Genomic DNA, 22,837 nt, shown 5'->3' with positions numbered 1-22,837 from the left:
ATATTAACCATAATTAATTAAACTAATGAGTAGATTTGTTTGATTTAGAGTTGGTTCTGTAAACCTAAACTGCAAGTAGCTTTGTGAAACAGGCCTCGGAGTACTGTCTATGGGAGAACCGAAAGCTATTTTGAAGCTAAGAAAAGAGGGGAAAGACTCACAGTCAATACAGCAATTTGAAAAAGAAAGAAATCAATGGTATACTAAAAGCAGAGCAGGTCAACCCAAGAAAAATCACAGCAGCTAATGACAGAAACATTGTGAGTGCTGTGAAGAAAAACTCCAAAACAACTCACTGACATCACCAACAACCTCCAGAGTGCAGGGATGAAGGTGTCACAATCCATCATTCGAATTTTTCAAAAATATAGAGGTCATACGCCAAAATGAAAAAAAAAAAAGGTTTTGTAACCAAGATTAACCTCTACCAAAGTGATGGAAAGACCAAAGAATGGATAAAAAAGGGATCTGCTCATAATACAAAACCACAAGCTCATTTGTGAAACATGGTGATGGTAGTGTCATGGCTTGGGTTTGCATGTCTGAAATAGACTTATAAATCTTTATTGATGATGTAACTCATGATTTTAGCAGCAGAATGAATTCTGTGAATTTACAGAGAACTGCATCCAAGTGTGTTAGATGAATGCCTAAATGACACTTTTTAAGTGTATTATGGTTAACCATAAATGATCAAGCCAAAGGCAATGCTGCTGTTGTGTGGAAGTGTGCATTAAAAATAGTCAGAAACATATACACATGTATCATACATGCCATTAAGAGTAAATACAAGACAGACATTGTTTTCATACCAGCAGTGTGACTGTGTAATTGCATGAAATGCCTTGTTGTTTTTCCTCCACAGAGGTCATCCAGAAGTAAAACCTTACATGAAAATAAATAGTACTCATCAGCATTTATTTGATATTTTAGTAGTATTCAAAAATGTACATAACATTCAAACACAAAAGCTATGTTCCAGAAATTAGCACAGAAATCAATGACATGGAAAAACATACAACGTATATGTATATATATATTCTGAAAAATAAATGTAGCATCTTTATTCTGTTAAAGTGGAACTATGAAACTAGGAAATTATCTACTTGTAATCAGAAAGCTGTTGGGGTTTTTTTTTTTTTTTTGGAGTTTTTGCATCAGAAAATTGAACGTGTTGTACATTCAAATCTGAAAAGCATGCTTTTACAATATGCAAATATTTCAAGGGTCTTCAGTGTTCAAATCCACTTTTGTAGGAAGCTAAAAAGATTTGGATTTGAAACACTCATTTTCTGAGTATGTTTGACATTCAGTAGCAATACATAAATAACTCAACATTAAACAATCGACATGGTCAATACTGATCAATTAAAATCCAAAAGGCAGAATAGTATGACCAGAAGTATACAAGAAGAAAATAAATGCATGATTAAAACTTTGTGCTTTTAAGAGATTTTCCCTGTAATTTTGTTGGTGTTCTTTTATTTTGTATTTCATTAAAAATTATTCCACTGGTATTACAGCAAGTCTCTCATTTTGGAAATTACATTCGTAATAAAGATCATAATGTGACCAGTTACGTTTCTGCATGTGAAAAAAACATTCAGAAGTCTGGAGGAAGTCAAGCACTAATGGTATCAGACATATCACGTCTTGTTTAATGTACAATCACATAACAAAAGGGTGAATCGTATCCTAATATTCCTTATCTTTTAAAATAACTACAGTCAGAACTGTTGTTAATGAGAAATATAATTAATAGAAAAAGCATTAACACTGTCCTCTAGGGGATAAACTCAGCACTACAACTGAGTGTTAAACTGAAAACTAGGGATGAACACAATACAATTCTTTTGTTTTGTTTTGTTTTGTGGATTATTTAATTTTTTGGTTCCAACCTACTACATACTGTGTGATCAGTCCAGATCTAACCTCCAGATTTTAAGAAAACCACAGAGAATAAAATTTGTGCAAATCGAATGACATGTAGTTGGGAAAAAAAATGTTTTAGTACTACCTAAGTGGCTATAATATTCCAAAGAATCGTATGGGTGTTTATCAAAAAGCTGTTGCCCTAGATCTTCTCTATTTCTCAACAGCATCTAACGTACACTACATTAACTGTATTTTTTTTTTTTTACAAGTAATTTCAATAACCAGGGAGGGTTCAAGTAGTTAGAGACATTTTCTATGCCTACTCTGACATTTTGCCTTTAGACAGATTGAGACCACATGCTGGGTGAATAATGGAGTGTTGAATATTACTGGCCAATGTTGAAATGTAATGATACATTGAACAGAAAATTGGTTTAGATTACATAGAAAAAAATCTATTTTTTTGTGTTTTTCTGTTTTGCTTTACAAAGTAAATTGAATTTTCTTTGAAACTCATAAGTTTTCCAAATAGGATTGAATCTAGGATGCAACAAACCAGATTTAAGTTTTAGCTGACTATGCACACTTACATATACTTTTCACCATTTAGCATGTAAAAAAAAGTATGTAACTGGTTTTAAATAATCAGGTTTTAAATTCAGCAAAATAATGTGTGCAAGAATATATAAATTAAGGATCAAGTATGACAGATACTGGGATATTTACTATTATAGACTTTGTCACCTGTATTTCTTTTAACATCTGTATTTTTCAGCATGCCTGGATTGAAATCATCTTTGCAACAGTATCATGCAGGTGCCGCAGCACGATCGCTGGAGAAATGGAAAGTCCTTAAAGACCATGTTAGTGTTAGTAATGCAAATGACTTGACTACAAAGGAGCAGCTCTGCTCAGAGCTATGTACCCTCCATGAGTATTATTTTCTCAACTGGGTGCAAAAAACATCTCTGCTAAAGATGTACAAAAACGACTAAATGCTGAATTGCAAAGAAACAAAAAAAACCTCATACAAATGCATGAATTACCATGCACATGAATTTACATTACATACCTGATAAAACCACAAACTACAAATTATTTCGAACTCACAGCCATTATTTTGAACCCTTCCTTGGAAAACATCCCATTTTAAATGGAAGACATTGTAGGATGCTGAAATGCTTCCATTCAACATTTTTTACACATTGTCTATAAGACCTCAAAGGCTCAGATCAATAATGATGTGCTCAAATATCTGAGTGCTCCCCTTGAAGCTGGAAGCGAAGATGAAGTCCCTGCGGTATGTTGAGACTACGGTAAAAGAGCGTGGGGCCTGAATGTAGACCTCCTTAAAGCGCTCAAAAACCTTGTCCTCTGCATTCCACAGGTAGACCTGTGAGAATGTGTAGTCACTACCTAAAGCTAGATAATAACGATCTTTAAAGGAAAATGGCTGAAGGATCATGGAACCTCTTGAAGGAAGGGCTTGAACCTCAGAGAAATGCTTGGCAGTCCAGTGAAGGACTTTGGAGTCCCCAATATATCGCGTCATAGCCAGATACAGGTCCTCTTTAATCCAGAATGCTTTGACAGCAACTACATCCTCCATGTTGGGGATTTCACCCTGCTGAATAAACTTCTGTGTACCCTTGTTCCACTGGTAGATGACTGGAACTTGAGAACGACTGGCCAGAATGAGGTGAGCCTTGCCATCCAGGTTTACAAACTCTGCATCAGTATCACGGAACCACTCGTGCAGCGATTGATAGGAGTAGAAGCCTTTGCCATTCCACTTATAGAGGGTTGAAAGGCCAGCCTTAGAGCTGTCAGCAATGATAAAGAACCATTCATCACCAATTTGGAAGGTCTCTATGTCATTGGGCTTGGAGATCTTGGAGACTTCAATATCCTGAAACTTGGTGAATTTACTTTGGTCTTCATCAAACTTATAGATGTGAGAACCACCAAACAGCTGGGCAACAATCATAAACACTAGGTTCTGGATGATCACTGACTTGCAGCCAACAATGGACTGACCTGAGGATTGATGAAGAAATAAGACAGACTTCAAAAGCCTAAAAAGTTTGCAAACAGTATAGTTCTTAAAGGAAAAGTCAACCCTTATGTGTATTAATTATGTTTGCATTGACAAATCTGTGATAGTTTGTTAGTTGCTAGTTTGTTAATTGTTGCTGTATTTTCCTTATTTGTTTGACATATTAGCGGTCTATACTACACTAATGGGTACCTGCTATCTCAGGTACAATGGCTTTTAATATAGGAAAACGTTTCAATGATCAAGTTCATAAGTGCTAACAGTCAGGTTTGCTGTTAGCTCCTAAAAACAAAGGAGCAAGAGCTTCTCTTTTCACTCACAATGTAAAAATTGTGGCAAATATTTGACTCTAAGTACTAGAATGCACTGCCGTTACATAACCCAATTGTTTCAGCAGATGCTCAGCTCAGCTAGTTAACAATCTATAAGCTAGTAGAGCAGAGTTAGTAACATAGTTGATACTTTTGAATCTGATCTATTTAAGTTGAGTGTACATACGAGGAGGTGAGCGAGCTGGACAGACTAAAGAACTATAGTTTTGCTGCTGCACTGACTGCTTTAGGTAGAGAAGAAGTGAGGACTAATTCCACTTAATACCACAGCAGACACTTGATTGGCAGTTGATTATGTGGGTAATGTAGAAAAACCTTAGCCAAAGTGAAAACAGACCAACTTGTTGATTAAATCATAAAATAGAATGTGTGCATCACTGGAGATCACATATTGGCAACTGCTAAAATAATAAAAATATATAAACACAGCACATCACATACTTATAATTCCAGCTTTCCCAATGTACTCAAAGGCTTGCCATGTCCCTGCATTTTGATTATAAATATTGATAAAAAACAAAGGTATTTAGGGTGGATATTTCTTTTAGTCTGTTACATGCTTTTGGGTCTGCAGTGTAACAATATGGGGTAATGAGATGAGGCCAGATACAGAATGTCAAGTTGTATTTATACTAATAGGAATTTAGGTTTTTGAAATATTAGTGCTCTTAATCCCTAAGGTAAAGGGCAGGTGCATGGTATATTTTGGTAATTTTCTACATTAATAATCTTTATATATCAATATTAAATCAGCTGTGTTAGAGTTGGGAAATTATACATCATGGCAAACCCACAGGCCAAGACCGAGAGAAAAACAATATCAACTGAAGTTAGAAGTTGATAAAGCAATGCCTACTCAAAAATGTTCTATATTACTTGTTTTAATGAGGTAATGTTACCAGTAATGTTGTCATAACTCCTGAAGTTCATTTCGATGTGGTCCCACTGAAGCACCATGCAGCTCTCTATATTAGGGGCAGCGATGGTCACATAGACATCATTCTTGTGGGAGAACGTGTCCACGGAAAGAGACTCTGTGGTCACAGACTGGAGTGGAATGAAATCTGTATAATGTTAGGACAAGATAGTAGATGTTAGTTTGAAATGGCGTTTCCAGTAGGTATCATTAGAAAGTTTGCATATTTCAATAAATTTGATTTTAAAAAATTGCATCTGAATCTGGCTTAGTGGTTAAGTCATCGGGCTTCGGAATGGCGATCATGAGACCAAATGCCAGCATTGCTACAATGCCATTTTTAGGTTTGACATAAACTGCTTACATGTATCGTGTCTAAAATGTAAGTTTGTATTAAAATCCTAGCAATTTATCTATTGTTTCAACACAAACACAACCTGTGGAGATGCACTCATCATGGAGGCTTGTCATGTCATTGAGCCTTTTTCCCTTCATCTCCTCTGGACCAGCACACAGGATATCTGACACAGAGGCATTGGTGTTCTTCAGCCATGTCATCAGCCATTTAGCACGGCAGTCACACTCGAACGCATTGCCTCTCAGGTCTCTGTTGAAGAAGACAGTTAGCCATAGCAGATTCTGAGAGGACAAACAAAAGATTTTAGACTTAAAACCGTTTTGAACAAGCATTTAAAAAAAATTATAACAAAGCACTTAAGGTACTTGAGATTAAATGGACCACCATGTAAGAGGAATAATTTAAGAAAAAAACCTTTAATAACCTTGAATTGATAAATGAATACAAGATGAATTTCAAAATCTAAGTCTCAAAACGTTATATATACTTTGGTAAAAGTTCTGAAAAGTTTTCATCATATGCAAAACTCAACTTTAAACGCTCAGCTTTAAAGCTTTACAGAAACTTGACCGTTAGAATAAAGTATATACAATTTAATTAAATAAAATCTAATTATAATCATCCAGATCCAAATACTACAGAGTGTCTAGAGACAAGAACATATGCAGTATATATATGTTTATATATATATATATATATATATATATATATATATATATATATATATATATATATATATACAGAATGAATTTCAACACAAACTGAAACATAAGCTGCTCACAGCTCTATTAGCGAGTCCAGATCACTGAAGAGATCTCTTGGCAAGGCTTTGATATTGTTGTTCGCCAAAGACCTGTGGGGATTACATACAGCATCCGAATCAATTCAATAAGCGTGTAAGTAGGAAAATAAGGTGAGTAATATTATCAACTTACAGATGAGTCAGGTCCCTGAGCCCTCTAAAGGAATATTTCGATGCAGTCTCAATCTTATTGTTTTCAATAAACCTACAAGATTACAGATTAAGACAGATCATATAGTATAAATTAGGATACCACAAAGTATGTGTAAGCAAAACACATATCCAAAAAAAATATGTCCATAACAGTAATATGATGCTGTGCCTGTTCAAAACTTTAATCTGAGAGGAGGTATATCATTATACTAGCAGGGGAGAGGAGGATAGACATACATAATGAAAAAAGGCAATTTATTAATGCAGCTTAACCAGGGATGTTCCCATTGTGGTATAGATGTTTCATGACACAAAAGTAATTTCACTTACAAATATTCAAGATGTGGTAGGCCAGAGAATGCATCATCTTTAATTGTGGTAAGAGCATTTGAATTAAGTAATCTGTGGAAACAAATAGAGAGCATGAAGAAATAAAGCACTGCATCATGTAGCGGCTGCGACTGCATCATAATCTCATTGACTCAGAACTAATACAGGAATATTTGAGTTACACCAACCAGAATTTTGTATCCCTTTAATAAATGATTTATTAAGTACAAGGAACATATTTCCTAACCATTGCAACATCGGATATTAATACAGATTCAGATCTATTTTTATCCTTTACATGGTAAGTCAAAGCTGGCATCATGTCTCTAGTAGACAAAGTCAACAATAGCATTGTCCTCCATAAGTCACAGACAGATCAGATCAATTTTCAAGTGAGAAAGGTACAGATATGCTGATTGTCTCTCCAACTGGACCCTTCATCTACAGTTTTAGTGCAAGTTATTAACCCTTACATGACTTCCTTATTTTCACTGTACGTTGGTTCATCTGAACACAATAATACCCACTGGATGAGATTAATCTGAATACTAATTTGAATAAGGAATAAAGGCAATGCTTTTAAAATGTAATCAGATACAGTAAAAAAAAAACATCTGGATGACTCCTTTAAGAAGTTTACCTTATTCCAAATCTCACATTTAGCATGCTTACAGGAATCTTTAATCAGGTTTTCACATCCAATTCTAACAATGATAATTCAGGACTTACAGCAGCTGGAGAGATGGCATGTGTGCAAACATGGCCTCCCTGACCTCAGAGAAGGTCCCATTCACAATGCTCCTGGAAAGCGTAGGCGCATTTGTTCATGAGGAATACGTGAAATAGACACACATGATGAATAACGACGTTTAATATCGCTTCAACTTGCCGCATGGAGAAAGTACAGGTCATGGCTACGTGTGTAATATATGATGCTGTACGCTGCGTTCTTCTTCGCCAGGGCATCACGTATATCACACAGGTAGTCTAGTGATTGCTTTATAATCTAAGGCGCAGATCAGCTCGCGGGTGGAAATCGGATTTATTTTGCGATCAGTGGAAACACTTACAGTGAGCTGACATCGCCCGGTGTGCTCCGCGGTACATATGAAGAGCCGACGCAGATGATGGACTCCTTGGAGCAGCTGCAGGATGAAGGGCACTTCACTGCCTTTTTGCCCGTGTGGCCCGATGGCACTAAGCACAGCAGCACGGTGGACACTATCACAGCGTAGCGTTTAATAACGGCCAGCATGTTGATGGTGTCAGGGCAGTTTGCATGTGTGTGTGAGTGAGTGAGAGAGAGAGCGGATGGAGCTGAGGTGAGGAGGCTGAGAGCGGTCCGCCCTGCACCATGAGAATGCAGCAGTGAACCAAAGCTACTGACATCAGCGATTCAGCTGCATCTCTCTCTCTCTCTCTCTCTCTCTCTCTCTCTCTCTCTCTCTCTGCTTTATTACTGATCAACGCACCCAGTGTTGGAGACTACAGCAGCTCACATAAAAGACACTCACACTGACTTATTTAATCAATAACCTTTTTATAATAAGTACATAACAGACAATGTTTACTGCTTAAATGGATTACACAAAACAGCAACGCAAGCTAACTTCTCTAACTTGCTTTCGCCTGGAAATATAAATATAGTGCACTATTAAGCATGAAGGCTGAATTGTAATAACCTCTTAAAGCTTTACAGGTATGCTATATGCACCTGTCTATGTAAAAGGTATAAACAAATTGTATATGTATATGTATAAATTATATGGCCAAAGGTATTTGGGCGCCTGACCATCACAGCCTTAATAACCAAAGTTGGTCATCCCTTTGCTGTTATAATAACCTTCTACTGGGAGAAAGGTTTCCATTAGATTTTATAGCATTGCTGTGGCATTTTTGTGCACAAGTCAGGCACTGATGTTGGACAGCATGCACTGGTTACATCTACTAAGATAAACCAATTTCATTAAACCGAGTTCATTATGATGCTCACTCTAACCTTCTATAATTATATAATTGTTGTGATGCAATACTTCAGAAAACGTGAACTAAGACTGCTAAAAATACAGCTTTTATTCAGTTATATTAACACACACAACCCACATTTAGATTTGGGTTAACTAAATCTCTTAACACAGTCTCCCTTCTTATTCTGAAAGTACTGAAGAAGTATGTGGCGTTATTACATTTACATGTAGGCTGGGAACTGCAGATCAGCACCTTGGAGAGAGACAGGATGTTTTTTTATTCAGTCCACTAATGATTGGATCCACATGTTGTGACCACTAATAAAATGTAATTAATAAACATAAAACAACAGTAATTCCTAGGATGAGGAACAGTTTCCCCAATGAAATCAGTACTGATGCCATCATAAGACTTGAGCACTGCAGTAAGACTGATCGATATTCCATAATCATCAAGCAGAAGTTTATGTCCGGCTCTTAGCCACTCTGTACAAAATGCTATGGTGCAAAGTCAGCAGCAGGCTATAGAGCAAAGAGTGAGAAGGGAAATAAAAGTGTATAGATAGAGTTTAATGAATAAACTGTTGACTCAGCAGAGAGAGAGAGACAGACAGACAGACAGACAGACAGAGAGAGAGAGAGAGAGAGAGAGAGAGAGAACAATTCTGGCATTGCAGCAGCAAAGATAAAGTAAGTCAGAAGGAAAACTATATATTTAAAGTAAAAACTGGAACAAGGAAGAGAAAGGAGAGTAAGCGAAAGAGATGGTTTCAGATCATCTTCCATGAATTATTAATGGCAGTGTTGCTGTGCTGAACATAAATTCCCTTTTCCAGTGCTGGGAACAGGCTGACTCAACACCTTGTTGTTAGAAACAGATGCTGCACATCCCCTCAGCTCAACCAACAAATAAAACCAAAAACCACTGTTGTTCTTCTGGCCGGGAATCAAACCCGGGCCATGGCTGTGAGCATGCCAGAGCTTAACCAATATTCAGGGACCCCAAAAATACATAAACAAATAATAAAAACACATTACATATACACACACACACATATATATATATATATATATATATATATATAGTTAAAATCCCATTGGTTCTTGATTTTTTGGACACACTGTAGTTACTGCATAATTTATGATCGTAGCAATAAAGGTTCCATAATGGTTCTTTGGATACTTAAGGGTTCTAATCAAGCAGAAGCATTTTCTTAGATTATATACAATTTTATAGAGATTATATACATAGAATCTTCCTTCAGAGAGACAAACGAAGATCCCAGGCATCAGTTGTTCCAGTAATCTAGAAGTATGTAGTTTAGTACAGAAAGAAAAAAAAATGATACCTTCATGGTCACACAATGGTATTGCTGCCTAACAGATCCAAGGTCCTTGCTTCGATCTGGAGCTCGGGTAACTGTCAGTATTACATTTTGTATGTTCTCCCTGTATCCATGTAAGTTTTCTCTGTGTACTCTGGTCTCGTCCCAAGTAAAAATGTTAAGTGGACTTAAACTACACTGAATAAAATTATAAACGCAACACTTTTGTTTTTGCCCCCATTTCATGAGCTCAAGATCTAAGACTTTTTCTATGTACACAAAAGGCCTATTTCTCTCAAATATTGTTCATAAATCTGTCTAAATCTGTGTTAGTGAGCACTTCTCCTTTGCCGAGAAAATTCATCCACCTCACAGGTGTGGCATATCAACAGCATGATTATTGCACAGGTGTGCCTTAGTCTGGCCACAATAAAAGGCCACTCTAAAATGTGCAGTTTTATCACACAGCACAATGCCACAGATGACGCAAGTTTTGAGGGAGCATGCAATTGGAATGATGACTGCAGGAATGTCCGCCAGAGCTGTTGCCCGTGAATTGAATGTTCATTTCTCTACCATAAGCCTTCTCCAAAGGCGTTTCAGAGAATTTGGCAGTACATCCAACCGCCCTCACAACCGCAGACCACGTGTAACCACACCAGCCCAGGATCTCCACATCCAGCATCTTCAAGATCGTCTGAGACCAGCCACCCGGATAGCTGCTGCAACAATCGGTTTGCATAACCAAAGAATTTCTGCACAAACTGTCAGAAACCGTCTCAGGGAAGCTCATCTGCATGCTCGTCGTCCTCATCGGGGTCTCGACCTGACTGCAGTTCATTGTCGTAACCGACTTGAGTGGGGAAATGCTCACATTCAATGGCGTCTGGCACTTTGGAGAGGTGTTCTCTTCATGGACGATGTACAGTTTTCACTGTACAGGGCAGATGGCAGACAGCATGTATGGCGTCGTGTGGGTGAGCGGTTTGCTGATGTCAACGTTGTGGATCGAGTGGCCCATGGTGGCGGTGGGGTTATGGTATGGGCAGGCGTATGTTATGGACAACGAACCCAGGTGCATTTTATTGATGGTATTTTGAATGCACAGAGATACCGTGACGAGATCCTGAGGCCCATTGTTGTGCCATTCATCCACGACCATCACCTCATGTTGCAGCATGATAATGCATGGCCCCATGTTGCAAGGATCTGTACACAATTCCTGGAAGCTGAAAACATCCCAGTTCTTGCATGGCCAGCATACTCACCGGACATGTCACCCATTGAGCATGTTTGGGATGCTCTGGATCGGCGTATACGACAGCGTGTTCCAGTTCCTGCCAATATCCAGCAACTTCGCACAGCCATTGAAGAGGAGTGGACCAACATTCCACAGGCCACAATCAACAACCTTATCAACTCTATGTGAAGGAGATGTGTTGCACTGCGTGAGGCAAATGGTGGTCACACCAGATACTGACTAGTTTTCGGACCCCCCCAATACAGTAAAACTGCACATTTTAGAGTGGCCTTTTATTGTGGCCAGCCTAAGACACACCTGTGCAATAATCATGCTGTCTAATCAGCATGTTGATATGCCACACTTGTGAGGTGGATGAATTTTCTCGGCAAAGGAGAAGTGCTCACTAACACAGATTTAGACAGATTTATGAACAATATTTGAGAGAAATAGGCCTTTTGTGTACATAGAAAAAGTCTTAGATCTTTGAGTTCAGCTCATGAAAAATGGGGGCAAAAACAAAAGTGTTGCGTTTATAATTTTGTTCAGTGTATGTTGCCTGTAGGTGTGAATGTGTGTATAGTGCTCTGAACTGGACTGTCTCTGAACTCACCACTGAATGGGTATGTACAATGCAGATGAAGGGATTAGAGATGATCACTTGCTGAGTACCAGATAATTCAAAGTGCAATAAAACAGTCCCTATTTGTCATACTGAAATTCAAATGTAATTATTTTAAGATTTGTTTTGGAAACACTGGTTAAGTTATGGAAAGTGACACTTGCTGAAACAATAAGGATAGTTTTTAGCATAGATTGAATAATGTGCCATTCTCAACAAACCATTTTCATTTCTCCATTTTCATTTCAATTCTAAGAATATAAAATAACCTAAATATCTACTGCTAAATGGCCCATCCTGAGGCACATGCACTCTTACACACTGTAAGTGGATTAGTAAAGGTGATTGCAGTTCTTCTGGCTTCTATTCAAGTTTTCTATATAATCAGGGATAGGCTTCATAACCTCTCATATGTTTCCCTGTTTCCCATTTGTATTCTAAATGGGTTCATATCCTTGGCAGCAGCACACTGTTTTATATCCAGTGTTACTGATCCACAGCCAAGGGAGCAAGCATACATTTCACTACTCACCCCTTCTTATATCCTTCTTCACATCTACTGCAGCTGTGGATCGGTAATATCAGCTGGGTGTGTCAATATTCCTGAGTACATATTAGATCTTACCAGTATTAGGGGTTAATGAATTGTACTAGCAATAAGACTGGTTTAGTTCCCAGTGAGCAAATTCGTACTTTTCCATGATGCATATCATGAAACATATCACATACCATAAGGTCATAAGTAATATAGTAATATAATATTTATAGTATGTCATATAGTAATATGTTATTTTTTCACCCCTAGCAGACTCCCCTTATAGAGCTTCTGTAAATAGCAACTATGCTGACTCATTAAAGGGATTAAATAATTGTCTTCAGTCAAGTTCTGGACCAAATATTTTGGCTTGCCAGAGGAGACCAGCAACTAAAAAGACTCGGCATGTGACACTTTTTTCCGGTTTTAATACAAAACAGGAAACTTAACTGTCTCTTTTATTAAGCTTTGTCCAGAGAAGAAGTGCAATGCAGATCTCACAGAATTTTTTTTAAGGCAGTATTTGGTTCAGGGAACAGTTTGGTCATCAGGACCTGAAGGCGAGGACTCTGACTCAGACTTCTCTCCCTTTGTGTCTTTCTTAAGACCCTTGAGGCATTTGTCCAGCCTTTTGATGGAGAGCTCCACATCTTTTTTGGTGATGCCGATAGCAGAAGCAGCATTAAGGTATGGGCATGGGTAGGCATCCGAATGTGACATGAAGCCACGGAATGTGTGTCCGCTCACAGTTTGTTCAGCTCCCAGTGGCACAACCCTGAAACAATTTTGAAGAAATTAATTCAGCAACAATTTTAGAAGCTATTAATATACTTCATCTGCCATTCTTTTAAATGAAGGTTAAAATGTGCTTTGGAAATCATCCTGCAAAGGGAACATGGTTAAAGGACTTCTGATAATGACAAACAAATAACACTAAGACCAGTTACTGCACCATAAAATTATAACGGTCTACTCTTCATTCTCATTTTAATGAGAACTAGCGATTTCTGACAACATGAGAAACAGTTGGCGACTAGCTGTGGATGTATCTAGCGACATGAGAAGAGGAGAAAAGTTTAACTTTATGAAAATATGGATCAATTTGGTGCAGAGACTATCAATGGGAGTGAAAACAGTAGAGCACACGTGATAATTGGTCACTAAAAGCTTGTTAGACGATGTTTCCGTCAGCTCAGTGAACCAGAAAAATCAATAGAACAGGTCTTGACTATGTATATCAAAACCCATTAGACAACTAAAGAACCCTGTGGGCATGCATTTAGAAGTTAATCTGTTTTGCTATATGCTTTTCAGTAGATCCAAAATACTGGACCTGAGCTTGACTTTTAGTGTGCATTTGGTGATTTTTAATTTGATTCTAAATTCCAAATACAATCTACTATTTTTTGTAATGAAAAACTGATTTATTCTATACTTATAGCACAAAAGATGACTAGTGCACCAGATTAAATTTATTGGATTAGTAACACTATAAAAAATAGCTCTAATATAGGTATGGGGCAAAACAAACTTTGTCATAGGGGCACAACAAAGTTCTGAACATAAAAAGTGCTAATAGAAACTAATAGTGGTGCACAAATTTAAATACACAGCAGCAATTGCTTGAGTAAGTTATTTATAATAACATAAAATATTTATACATCTCTATCACTGCTGCAGGAAAGGACAAGAAAGAGAGCTCCAGCTGCAATTATGAAACTTGACAGCAATACTAAATCCTCTCATTAATACTAAATTTACCCTCACATTATTATGCAATTCAGCAGTTTATCCACAGTGCTCTAAAATTGGCTCTTACTATAGGAAAATGTGAAAATGTGTTTACCTTTGGAAACTACCCGTTACTAAATAATACGGTATGCTACACTGAATAGCTTTAATAAAAAGATAGATGTTTAATGGCTTTATATAAATGAAGAGGTTCAATCATGAATATTCAAATCTTAGAAAGAACAACAAATTTAGACATAAAAACAAGTAAATAATTAGGATAATACAGGAGCATAGTGTATAATAGTGTATGGTGTATAATAAAGGAGTACTCCATTTGAGATAAATGGCTGACTACAGTGGGTATGAAAATATTCAGCACATAATGGTCAGGATTGCTGAGTAGGCACAAAAAGCTCACCTGGCTCCCGACACCTGCCTGGTGAAGAGCATGGAGCCCAGCTGGGTAACGGCTTTATCACAGTTAGCCTGAAGTCCATCCAGGGACATAGCTGAGGAGGACGAAATGACAAAAGCCTTTTAGCATTGTATATATTAAGTCTTACCAGTATTAGGGGTTAATGAATTGCACTGGCATTAGGACTGGTTTATTTCTAATTGAGCAAATTCGTACCTTTCCATGATGCATGTCATGAAACATAATTGCATATCACAAAAAGGTCATAAGAAGGTATAGTATTGTTTCACCCCTAGCAGACAGAGCTTCTGTAAATAACAACTGTGCTGTCTCATTAAAGGAATTAAATGAAATTGATTTATTAATAATTGTCTTCAGTCAAATTCTGGACCAAATATTTTGGTTTGATAGAGCAGCATATGTGTGACCAGCACGTGTGTGTGTGTGTGTGTGTGTGTGTGTGTCTAGGCCTGATAATTTTTTTTCACTGGTTGATTTTTCATTGAAATGTTTATTTGTCCATAGTCTTGTATTTTACTTTAACTTGTGCTTTTAGTGTTTATTTTATTTACTTTAATTAAAGTATTATTTTTGTTTCCAATTTGAATTAAGATTTTGAATAAGAATATCCAATAAACTGATTTGATGGCAGTCAATGATTATAAACTATTGATATTATTCTATTGATTATGTGAAGGACAGGACGAATGTCTGACAGCACATTGTTTATATTTGAGTGGTTTCTGTACAATGAAGTGATGTATTGGCTTTATCCAGGGAGAGTTTAAGGTAATATGATTTATATCAATGTGTGTGTGTCTTACCCAGTGATATGGGATTATGTGGTGTGTTCAGCAGTCTCTCTCCATGTCTATCAGCCAGTGTCTTCAGCTCCTGAGCCAGGTGGGTGTACAGCTCCTTCAGGCAGTGCAAAATCACAGTTATAAATAGCCACACAATGATCAGCCTTTTCTTGCTGCACACACTGTTTACTGCTCATGTTGCAATTTTCCATCTGTTGGCCTACTCCCTCCATCTGCTTCTCTATTCCTCACTCCTGCTGTCCTTCTCACCCTCCCTTCCTTCCTTTCCTTTTCCCTTTTCTGTCTTCCTCTACATGTCTTTACTATCATCTCATTAGGTCTTCTAATGCTTTAATGGCAGTTGTGTACTATGAATAGCAGTGCTGGTGGTATTACAGTATAAAACTACTAGAGAGGGCAAAATGAGATGATGGAGCAGCACATGAATCCTGTGTGCATGTAGTAAACAATGGCAATTTCCTGTTCAGTTTGTATCTTGAAGATGCTGGTTTATAATTCAAGAGAATTTTTGTTGCATTTATATAGTACTGTGGTCATTTAAAAAAAAATAGATATATATATTTCACAATCTTTAAAATGACAGCTTATGTTTCATGATAAACATAAGCCCATTTCTATTCAACAAAAATCCATTGTCTCAAACCTCCTACCTCACTTACTGATTACTTATTTTACTTATTTGATTCATTAATTAACAGGTAAGAAAAAGGAAAATAGAACCAAATCTAGTTAATAATGCTTGTTATTGCTGTAGGTTTAGGTGTGTATTTGGAAATACACAGTCTTACAGAATTGGTAGAAACTTGAGTTTCCCCAGTCTCTTATGTCCATTATAACATAACTAATTGTATATAATGATATGTTTCTGAACTAAGCAACAGCATTAAGACTCATGCACCATGGTGAATGGTACAGAGACATGAATATAATATCACAAAATTAAAATGCCCCTTCGGAGAAAACCTATAAAAAAAACCCATACTATATATTACCACTATATATTATTAACCACTCTGCTCTGACCAAGTCCTTTGTCAAAGTCACTCAGATCTTTAAAATTCCCCAATTTTTAAGCTTCCAACACAACGACATAAAGAAATCACTGTTCACTTGCTGTCTAATATATCCCACCCCTGTACAGGTACCACTGTAATGAAATCATCAGTGCTATTCACTTCACCTGCCAGTCCTATCATGTTATGGCTTTAATGTTACTTTTAGGCTGCTAATGAAAACTCCACAAATGCTCAGTGTTTATAATCTGCATGTAACATTTACTATAAAGAAAATATATTGTCATCAGTAAATTAGCAACCCTAATCACATAATTCTATTCAATTTTATTTGCAGATTGATTTTTAACAATGGACATTTTCACAATGCAGCTTTACAGACAGACATAAATTCCAGATATAAATATTATATTTATAAATGTATCCCTAATGAGCAAGCCAGAAGCGACGGTGGCAAGGAAAAACTTGCTAAGACGACATGAAAAAGAAACCTTGAGAGGAACCAGAATCATAACAGAACCAATCCTCATCTGAGTGATACTGGATAGTGTGATTATAAACAATATCCCTTCTATAACTGCATACTGTATAGTCAGAAAGTGCTTTGGGGTTAATTTATGAACGTCCGAGCAACTCATGAGTATGAGCATCAGAGTTATTTCTGAATTCAGTGCATCAAGCTGAAGTTTGATGTTGAATGTTAAATGAAGATTAAATGTTTAGTGATGGAGACTTGAGTGCAATCTGTTCCTAGCAATCCTAATTTTATCCACGGAAGAACATCCACGGACATCTTTATGGTTTAAGGTACCTAAAGTACCATCCATTTGAGCAGGATACCAACTGTATTTCCTTCACCACTTTAAAGATATTTAGTTTGTGTATATACTATATTAGTAAATAATTTATAATGTAAATATTTGATACTGTTTGCTGTTCGAGTTCATTTTTTTCTGTTGGTTTGTTGGCTTACGATTGTTTGTTTTCTCCTATACAGATAAAAAGTACATGCAGATATAAAAGTACAGCACGCTCTGCATCATAAGAAGTTTATATAATGTTCCTGTGTTGCTTTTTTAAGCCGGGAGAAGAATTATTGCAGCTATTCCTTTGTGGCATAGCTATTTATCCACAAAACCTTCAGTACATGCAGGTGCACTAGAACAACTACCACAGCCTTTTTGTTTGTAAAAGCCTCAGCTCCCCCTCAATCAATATTTCCTACTGGCTCTCCTTTTTCTTTTGTTAATGTTAGCAGGTGCTGCAGAGAAAGGAGCATTCCATCATACTGGGCATTGTAATGTATTAGTGCAGTGTGTTGGCGTCGTACCTTTCTCTCAGCCAAGAGCTTCTTATAACCTCTGGCCCCGAGGCTGAGCAGAGTGATGAGTACATCCAGAGATGGGGAAGCTGATGCACGACCTGTTGGAGAGCAATAAATCAGGATAAATTATTTTTCATATTCATAAAATGTGTGTGCCATCAGTTCTGAAAGAAAAGGAGGAAGTTTATCTGTTAAAACTAGTCCAGTAGGAATTGTACAAGATATGAAGAACTCAACATAGTAAAAAGCTGTTTTGAACTAAAGCAGTGCACAATCAACATTACAGCATTTGGTATTCTCACTCCAGTAGGAAGGTGGGAATGATGCAGGTAAGGAAGGATAGTAGAGATACAGAGAGAAATATTATCTCAAGTCTAACAAGCAAGACTTCAGAAGTGGTACACTGAACGTTTGAGGAAAACCAAATAAAATGAAAATGAACTGTTTACAAACTGACTGTCATTCAAAAAAAATCACATTCACAGACACAAAAGACACAGACTCACCAGGGTACATTTTACTGATCTCTTTAATGAAGTCTTCGTCAAAGCCTGCAATAATGGCACCTCCAACAGGAACCATGAAATTTTTGTCCAAGCTCTGAACAAAGGCATCAATTCTGCCCACTCGTGCACCCTGTAAAATATCCTCGAATAGCTGACATGTCTGAACACCTTAACCTAAGAAAATTAACAACAAAAATGCTACATACCAAGAAGCATGTGTACTTTACCTGCTGTATGAGGTGCATGCATTTAGATGACTGCACTCCATAGGCATTGTTGACTATATGAGGGATGCTATATTTGGCACACATAACAGCGAGCTCTTCCAACCTGTACAATAAGAGGCAAAAAGGGGCTTATGAGTAGTGCAACAGAAAAGGTGTATCATGAATTTCTCTATCATCCTGAGATTGCAGTTCAAATCCTGAGGATGCCACAGCATCCATCATATTAAGCATTGACTGTAGAGCATTCACAACCATCTGCGGAGTCCAAGAACACAAAATTGGAGATGCTTTGAGGGCGGTAGAATTGGCATAATCTCTCCCCTATCAATCACAGTGATGCCAATTATGGGTGGCAGTGAGCTCATTCACAGAGATGTGGGCGGACTGCATTTTCCTCTGAGTGTGTTACGCCACCTCATGAGCAGCAGTTTTAAAAGATGTGGTCACATAGCTTCACGCACCTCAGAAGAAGCATGTTACACCCTTCCCTGTTCCTGCTTGGTAACTTTAAATATTGTTCAATGGAAAAGTTTTCATAACTGCATGAAAATTGCACCAATTATTTCTATACTATGGAAGGTTTATCCAATTAAATACCTTCAAAGTTAATAAATACTACATCTGAGACAGGGCCTAACTGGCCAGTTGACCTGCCTGTCAGGGACGCGTGGCGCAAAACAGGAAGTGGTGGAATGAACACAGAGGATATTCTCAGCTCCAAGCTCTTCAATCTTCTTCTCCACAGCCTGCAGGTCTGTCCTCAGCTCATCTCCTTCCAGAACATTTTCAATGACCACCGGCTCAAACCCTGCTCGTATTTGGACCAGACAGTACAGAGATTCCATATATTATTTGACTTAAAATATACACTGTTTGTGTGTTTATAGGCATCTCTCTACCGAACAATGTTGACCATTTCTAAATATAACTCAAGTTGTCTATCTGGAAATAACATTGACGATACTGTCTGTTTTTCTTTAATAAATAAGTTTAATTCATTTTTAATGTCAAATTACAGATGTCAATGTCATACCAGCAGTGACCATGGATTTGAAACAGGACTTCTGGTCAATACGTGGCCAAAGAATGTAGCGTGCTGACGGCCTCCTGTGTCGCAGTGTCAGGAAACACAAGGTCAAGCTCATTCCAGTAGCCATGGGCACCACAAAGCATGATGACACACTTCTAACACCTGCGTGAAGAAAACAGCTCCATCCAATACACTTATTAACACAAAACAGCTCATTTCTCCATGTGTTCAAGTACTCATGTGACATTTACCGCTAAATCTGAGAACATCTAGGACAACTGAATTGGTTATCTTGTTGAGGAGACTAGAGCCAGCGGCCTTCGGCTGAACGGCGGCGATATCACCAGAGCGGCCGATGCCGTGGATCAGTCTAAAACAGAGACGCAAACAAAAATTAAGCTTTGCATTATTATGCAACACTTTAATATTTTCTCATATAGACATGTACGCAAACACAGCATTCAATGAAACAGATAGAGATTGTTGTGGAACACAATAATGACACTTATTATTTGATGACTATTTCTATTGTCTTAGAAACTACTTGCGTAGAGGTTGTATATATTTTTTCTGATATGTATTGTTATTTATTGTTTGATACATATCGTATATATCATGTCTATAACATATCTTTGCTTAACCTGTTATAATACAAGATCATCAGCAGATAGACATTTAGCTCGTTTCCTACACAGAGTGGTGGGGAGCCTGGAGCATATCTCAGGGGACTCGAGGCACAATGTGGGGGACACCCAGACAGGATTCCAACCCATCACAGGGCACAATTGCACACAATATGAACAATTTAGAGATGCCAATCAGCAACGAATGTGTTTTGACTGGGGAAGAAACTGGAATACCAGGAGGAAAACCCCAAAGCACAGGGAGAACATGCAAGGGGCAGACACAGGGCAGATAATAATAATGTTTAATGCTGATATTTGGCTGTTGTTTATAATGTGTATGTGAATTTTTTTCTTACTGTTATGCTTATATTACAGAAGTGGCACACAAACCCAGCTTATCTGAAAATTATTTGTCAGTCAAAATGTGATATCTGTGAGGTTATTTTTCCTTATGTAGCTCATAAATTATCAATTATATTATATGACGTTATATATTTCTATTCATTGTTACACAAGAGAATGGGAAACACATATAGATCTTGGATTCATCATCGAACACATGGGTTTGCAATAAACCCTCCGAACTACTAATGCAGTAAGTAATATTTCCATTCCTGCTCATTTTACACAGTTTGTGTCGTTGCTCACCAGGCCACTACTAACAATGTAACTCAAACAAAGCTTGTAAGTAACCTGTAATGTCTTCGGGCCACCAAGTCAGAAGCTACTCGGCCCTCTCTCTCTCCAACTCCACAGTTCCCTAAGAAATTATTACTGTCCATGACGGCGAGCTCGTTCAGAAAGAGCTCTATGGTGCTTTCACTCCATCCCTCCTCTGGACACTTGCCCTGGGTAGATAGGGTAAAAATCAGATGACGGATGAGCACGGTGTTAAATGAGAGGACTAAAATCTAAATCTATCAGTAGCTCAACTATTAAGTTTCCAAGCGATGCATTATATCATGATGTTTCATCGATTGCATAATAAGAATGATGTGAAGCAAAGTATTACACATGCACACATACTCAAGCACAGACAGGCAGCTGTATTTATGATTTGTAAGTGGTCTCTAATGCTCTAGTGCGTTCATGGAAGACAGACAATATCTCTAAACCTTTTGGTTTAAACAAACAAAAAACTACATTTATGGTTCTGTCATTTGATTTGCTTAAAAATGTCTCACAACATCTCATAACTCCGACAGCCACATACACTATATTGCCAAAAGTTTTGGGACACCCCTCCAAATCATTGAATTCAGGTGTTGTTTTTCAGGGGTTGGGCCCTTAGTTCCAGTGACATGGATGAGTGAGTTTGGTGTGGAGGAACTTGACTGGCCTGCACAGAGTCCTGACCTCAACCCGATAGAACACCTTTGGGATGAATTAGAGTGAAGACTGTGAGCCAGGCCAAAACTGGGACGTCTGCTTTTACATGCACATGAATGTAATATGGAGTTGTCCCGCCCTTTGCAGTTATAACAGCTTCAACTCTTCTGGGAAGGCTTTCCACAAGGTTTAGGAGTGTATTTATGGGAATTTTTGACCATTCCTCATGAAGCGAATTTGTGAGGTCAGGCACTGATGTTGGACGAGAAGGTCTGGCTCGCAGTCTCCGCTCTTATTCATCCCAACGGTGTTTTATGGAAACAGAAGATGATACTGACCAAGTTAACGTCTAGTACAAAGCCAGCATATCCTCGGATCTAATCCCTTTTACTGAAGCATGTGATCAGATGAGACACATATTTGCTCGAAAATGGATCATAAGTTATTGCACAAGCTTGTGGAGTCCATGCCAGCTCGAGTGCACACTGTTATTAAAGCATAGAAGGGAAGGAACCTTACAGAACAGTAGGTACACCCAAATTCATGCAAAGATTCCGAATGTTGTTGTTAATAACACCATTTGTAATATTTGTTGTGTTCAATTAGACAGGTATGCAAAGTATTAGCATGCATCACTAATGATCCTAGACCTTTGAAGCTCACAGTATGTCCTCGTGCTGTCTAATAAAGGTGCTGGACATTGCGGCAGTATTTCCTGCTTGAGGTGTTCAGCACAGGGGGATGAGGAGTGTACCTGCTCTAGCAGAGTCCTGATGAGTTGCTCATGACCGCGGCGAGCCTGCACACCCTGCCGCACATAGGAAGCGGACACCAGCTTCTCACTCACACTGAAGTTTTCCTCATTCATCCCTAACGCTGTCTAACACACACCTGAACGTGAACTCTTAGGTTTCTGTCGCTGTTTATTTTAACCAGCTATCTATTTCCACTCCGCACTAAGACTTTTATTGCTACTAATACAACCTTTAGACAGTTTGGACAGGCTACTTACGAAACGCTTGCTAAACATGGCTAGTCAGCATGGGTAAATCCTAAACGCTATTCATTTGGATATGTAATGCACTAGATATGGTGTATAACCCATTATTTCACACCCTAAACAGGGCACCTATCTAGGGAGCAAGGAGCCGCTTTGGGTTGCGTTCCAGGCAATGACAACCGCTATACTACTTCCCGTTTATACGTCTTTCTAAAAACTCCGCCCCACCGCTGTTACAAAATAAAAGTCCTGTCTGCTTCTGCTAGAGAGGTTGTGTTGTAGGTTTGACCGGGTTTCT

At 37.9% G+C, this 22,837-nt stretch overlaps 2 protein-coding genes across 2 annotated transcripts; both read right to left on the bottom strand.

Moving 5' to 3' along the window:
- Positions 1 to 970: 970 nt before the first annotated feature.
- Positions 971 to 8,207, bottom strand: lgi2a (leucine-rich repeat LGI family, member 2a). The gene is made up of 8 exons (XM_058394061.1): positions 7,893 to 8,207; positions 7,552 to 7,623; positions 6,823 to 6,894; positions 6,473 to 6,544; positions 6,319 to 6,390; positions 5,617 to 5,786; positions 5,163 to 5,327; positions 971 to 3,912 (listed from the first exon to the last, which is right to left on the bottom strand). The coding sequence occupies exons 1-8, from the start codon at positions 8,075 to 8,077 to the stop codon at positions 3,095 to 3,097; spliced, it is 1,626 nt and encodes a 541-aa protein (XP_058250044.1). The 5' UTR covers positions 8,078 to 8,207; the 3' UTR covers positions 971 to 3,094.
- A 4,712-nt stretch (positions 8,208 to 12,919) lies between these two features.
- On the bottom strand, positions 12,920 to 22,608 carry sepsecs (Sep (O-phosphoserine) tRNA:Sec (selenocysteine) tRNA synthase). The gene is made up of 11 exons (XM_058394797.1): positions 22,294 to 22,608; positions 20,904 to 21,058; positions 19,836 to 19,954; positions 19,588 to 19,746; positions 19,209 to 19,362; positions 18,555 to 18,657; positions 18,328 to 18,457; positions 17,828 to 17,919; positions 15,485 to 15,578; positions 14,664 to 14,754; positions 12,920 to 13,286 (listed from the first exon to the last, which is right to left on the bottom strand). The coding sequence occupies exons 1-11, from the start codon at positions 22,405 to 22,407 to the stop codon at positions 13,040 to 13,042; spliced, it is 1,458 nt and encodes a 485-aa protein (XP_058250780.1). The 5' UTR covers positions 22,408 to 22,608; the 3' UTR covers positions 12,920 to 13,039.
- Between the last annotated feature and the right edge of the window lie 229 nt (positions 22,609 to 22,837).

This window comes from Hemibagrus wyckioides, linkage group LG07, assembly GCF_019097595.1.
Source record: "Hemibagrus wyckioides isolate EC202008001 linkage group LG07, SWU_Hwy_1.0, whole genome shotgun sequence".
Lineage (NCBI taxonomy): Eukaryota > Metazoa > Chordata > Actinopteri > Siluriformes > Bagridae > Hemibagrus > Hemibagrus wyckioides.
The sequence above is the reverse complement of the archived record's forward strand: the minus strand, read 5'-3'. Positions and strand labels throughout refer to the sequence as shown.

Coding starts and splice junctions, on each gene's coding strand:
- lgi2a (XM_058394061.1), bottom strand. CDS start 8,077: ATGCTGGCCGTTATTAAACGCTACGCTGTGATAGTGTCCACCGTGCTG. Junction 6,895..7,551: donor ATGCCATCTCTCCAGCTGCT/GTAAGTCCTGAA, acceptor TTGTTTCCACAG/ATTACTTAATTCAAATGCTC. Junction 3,913..5,162: donor GAGTTATGACAACATTACTG/GTAACATTACCT, acceptor ATCAATCCTCAG/GTCAGTCCATTGTTGGCTGC.
- sepsecs (XM_058394797.1), bottom strand. CDS start 22,407: ATGAATGAGGAAAACTTCAGTGTGAGTGAGAAGCTGGTGTCCGCTTCC. Junction 21,059..22,293: donor TCAGGACTCTGCTAGAGCAG/GTACACTCCTCA, acceptor CTATCTACCCAG/GGCAAGTGTCCAGAGGAGGG. Junction 18,458..18,554: donor GCATGCACCTCATACAGCAG/GTAAAGTACACA, acceptor GATATTTTACAG/GGTGCACGAGTGGGCAGAAT.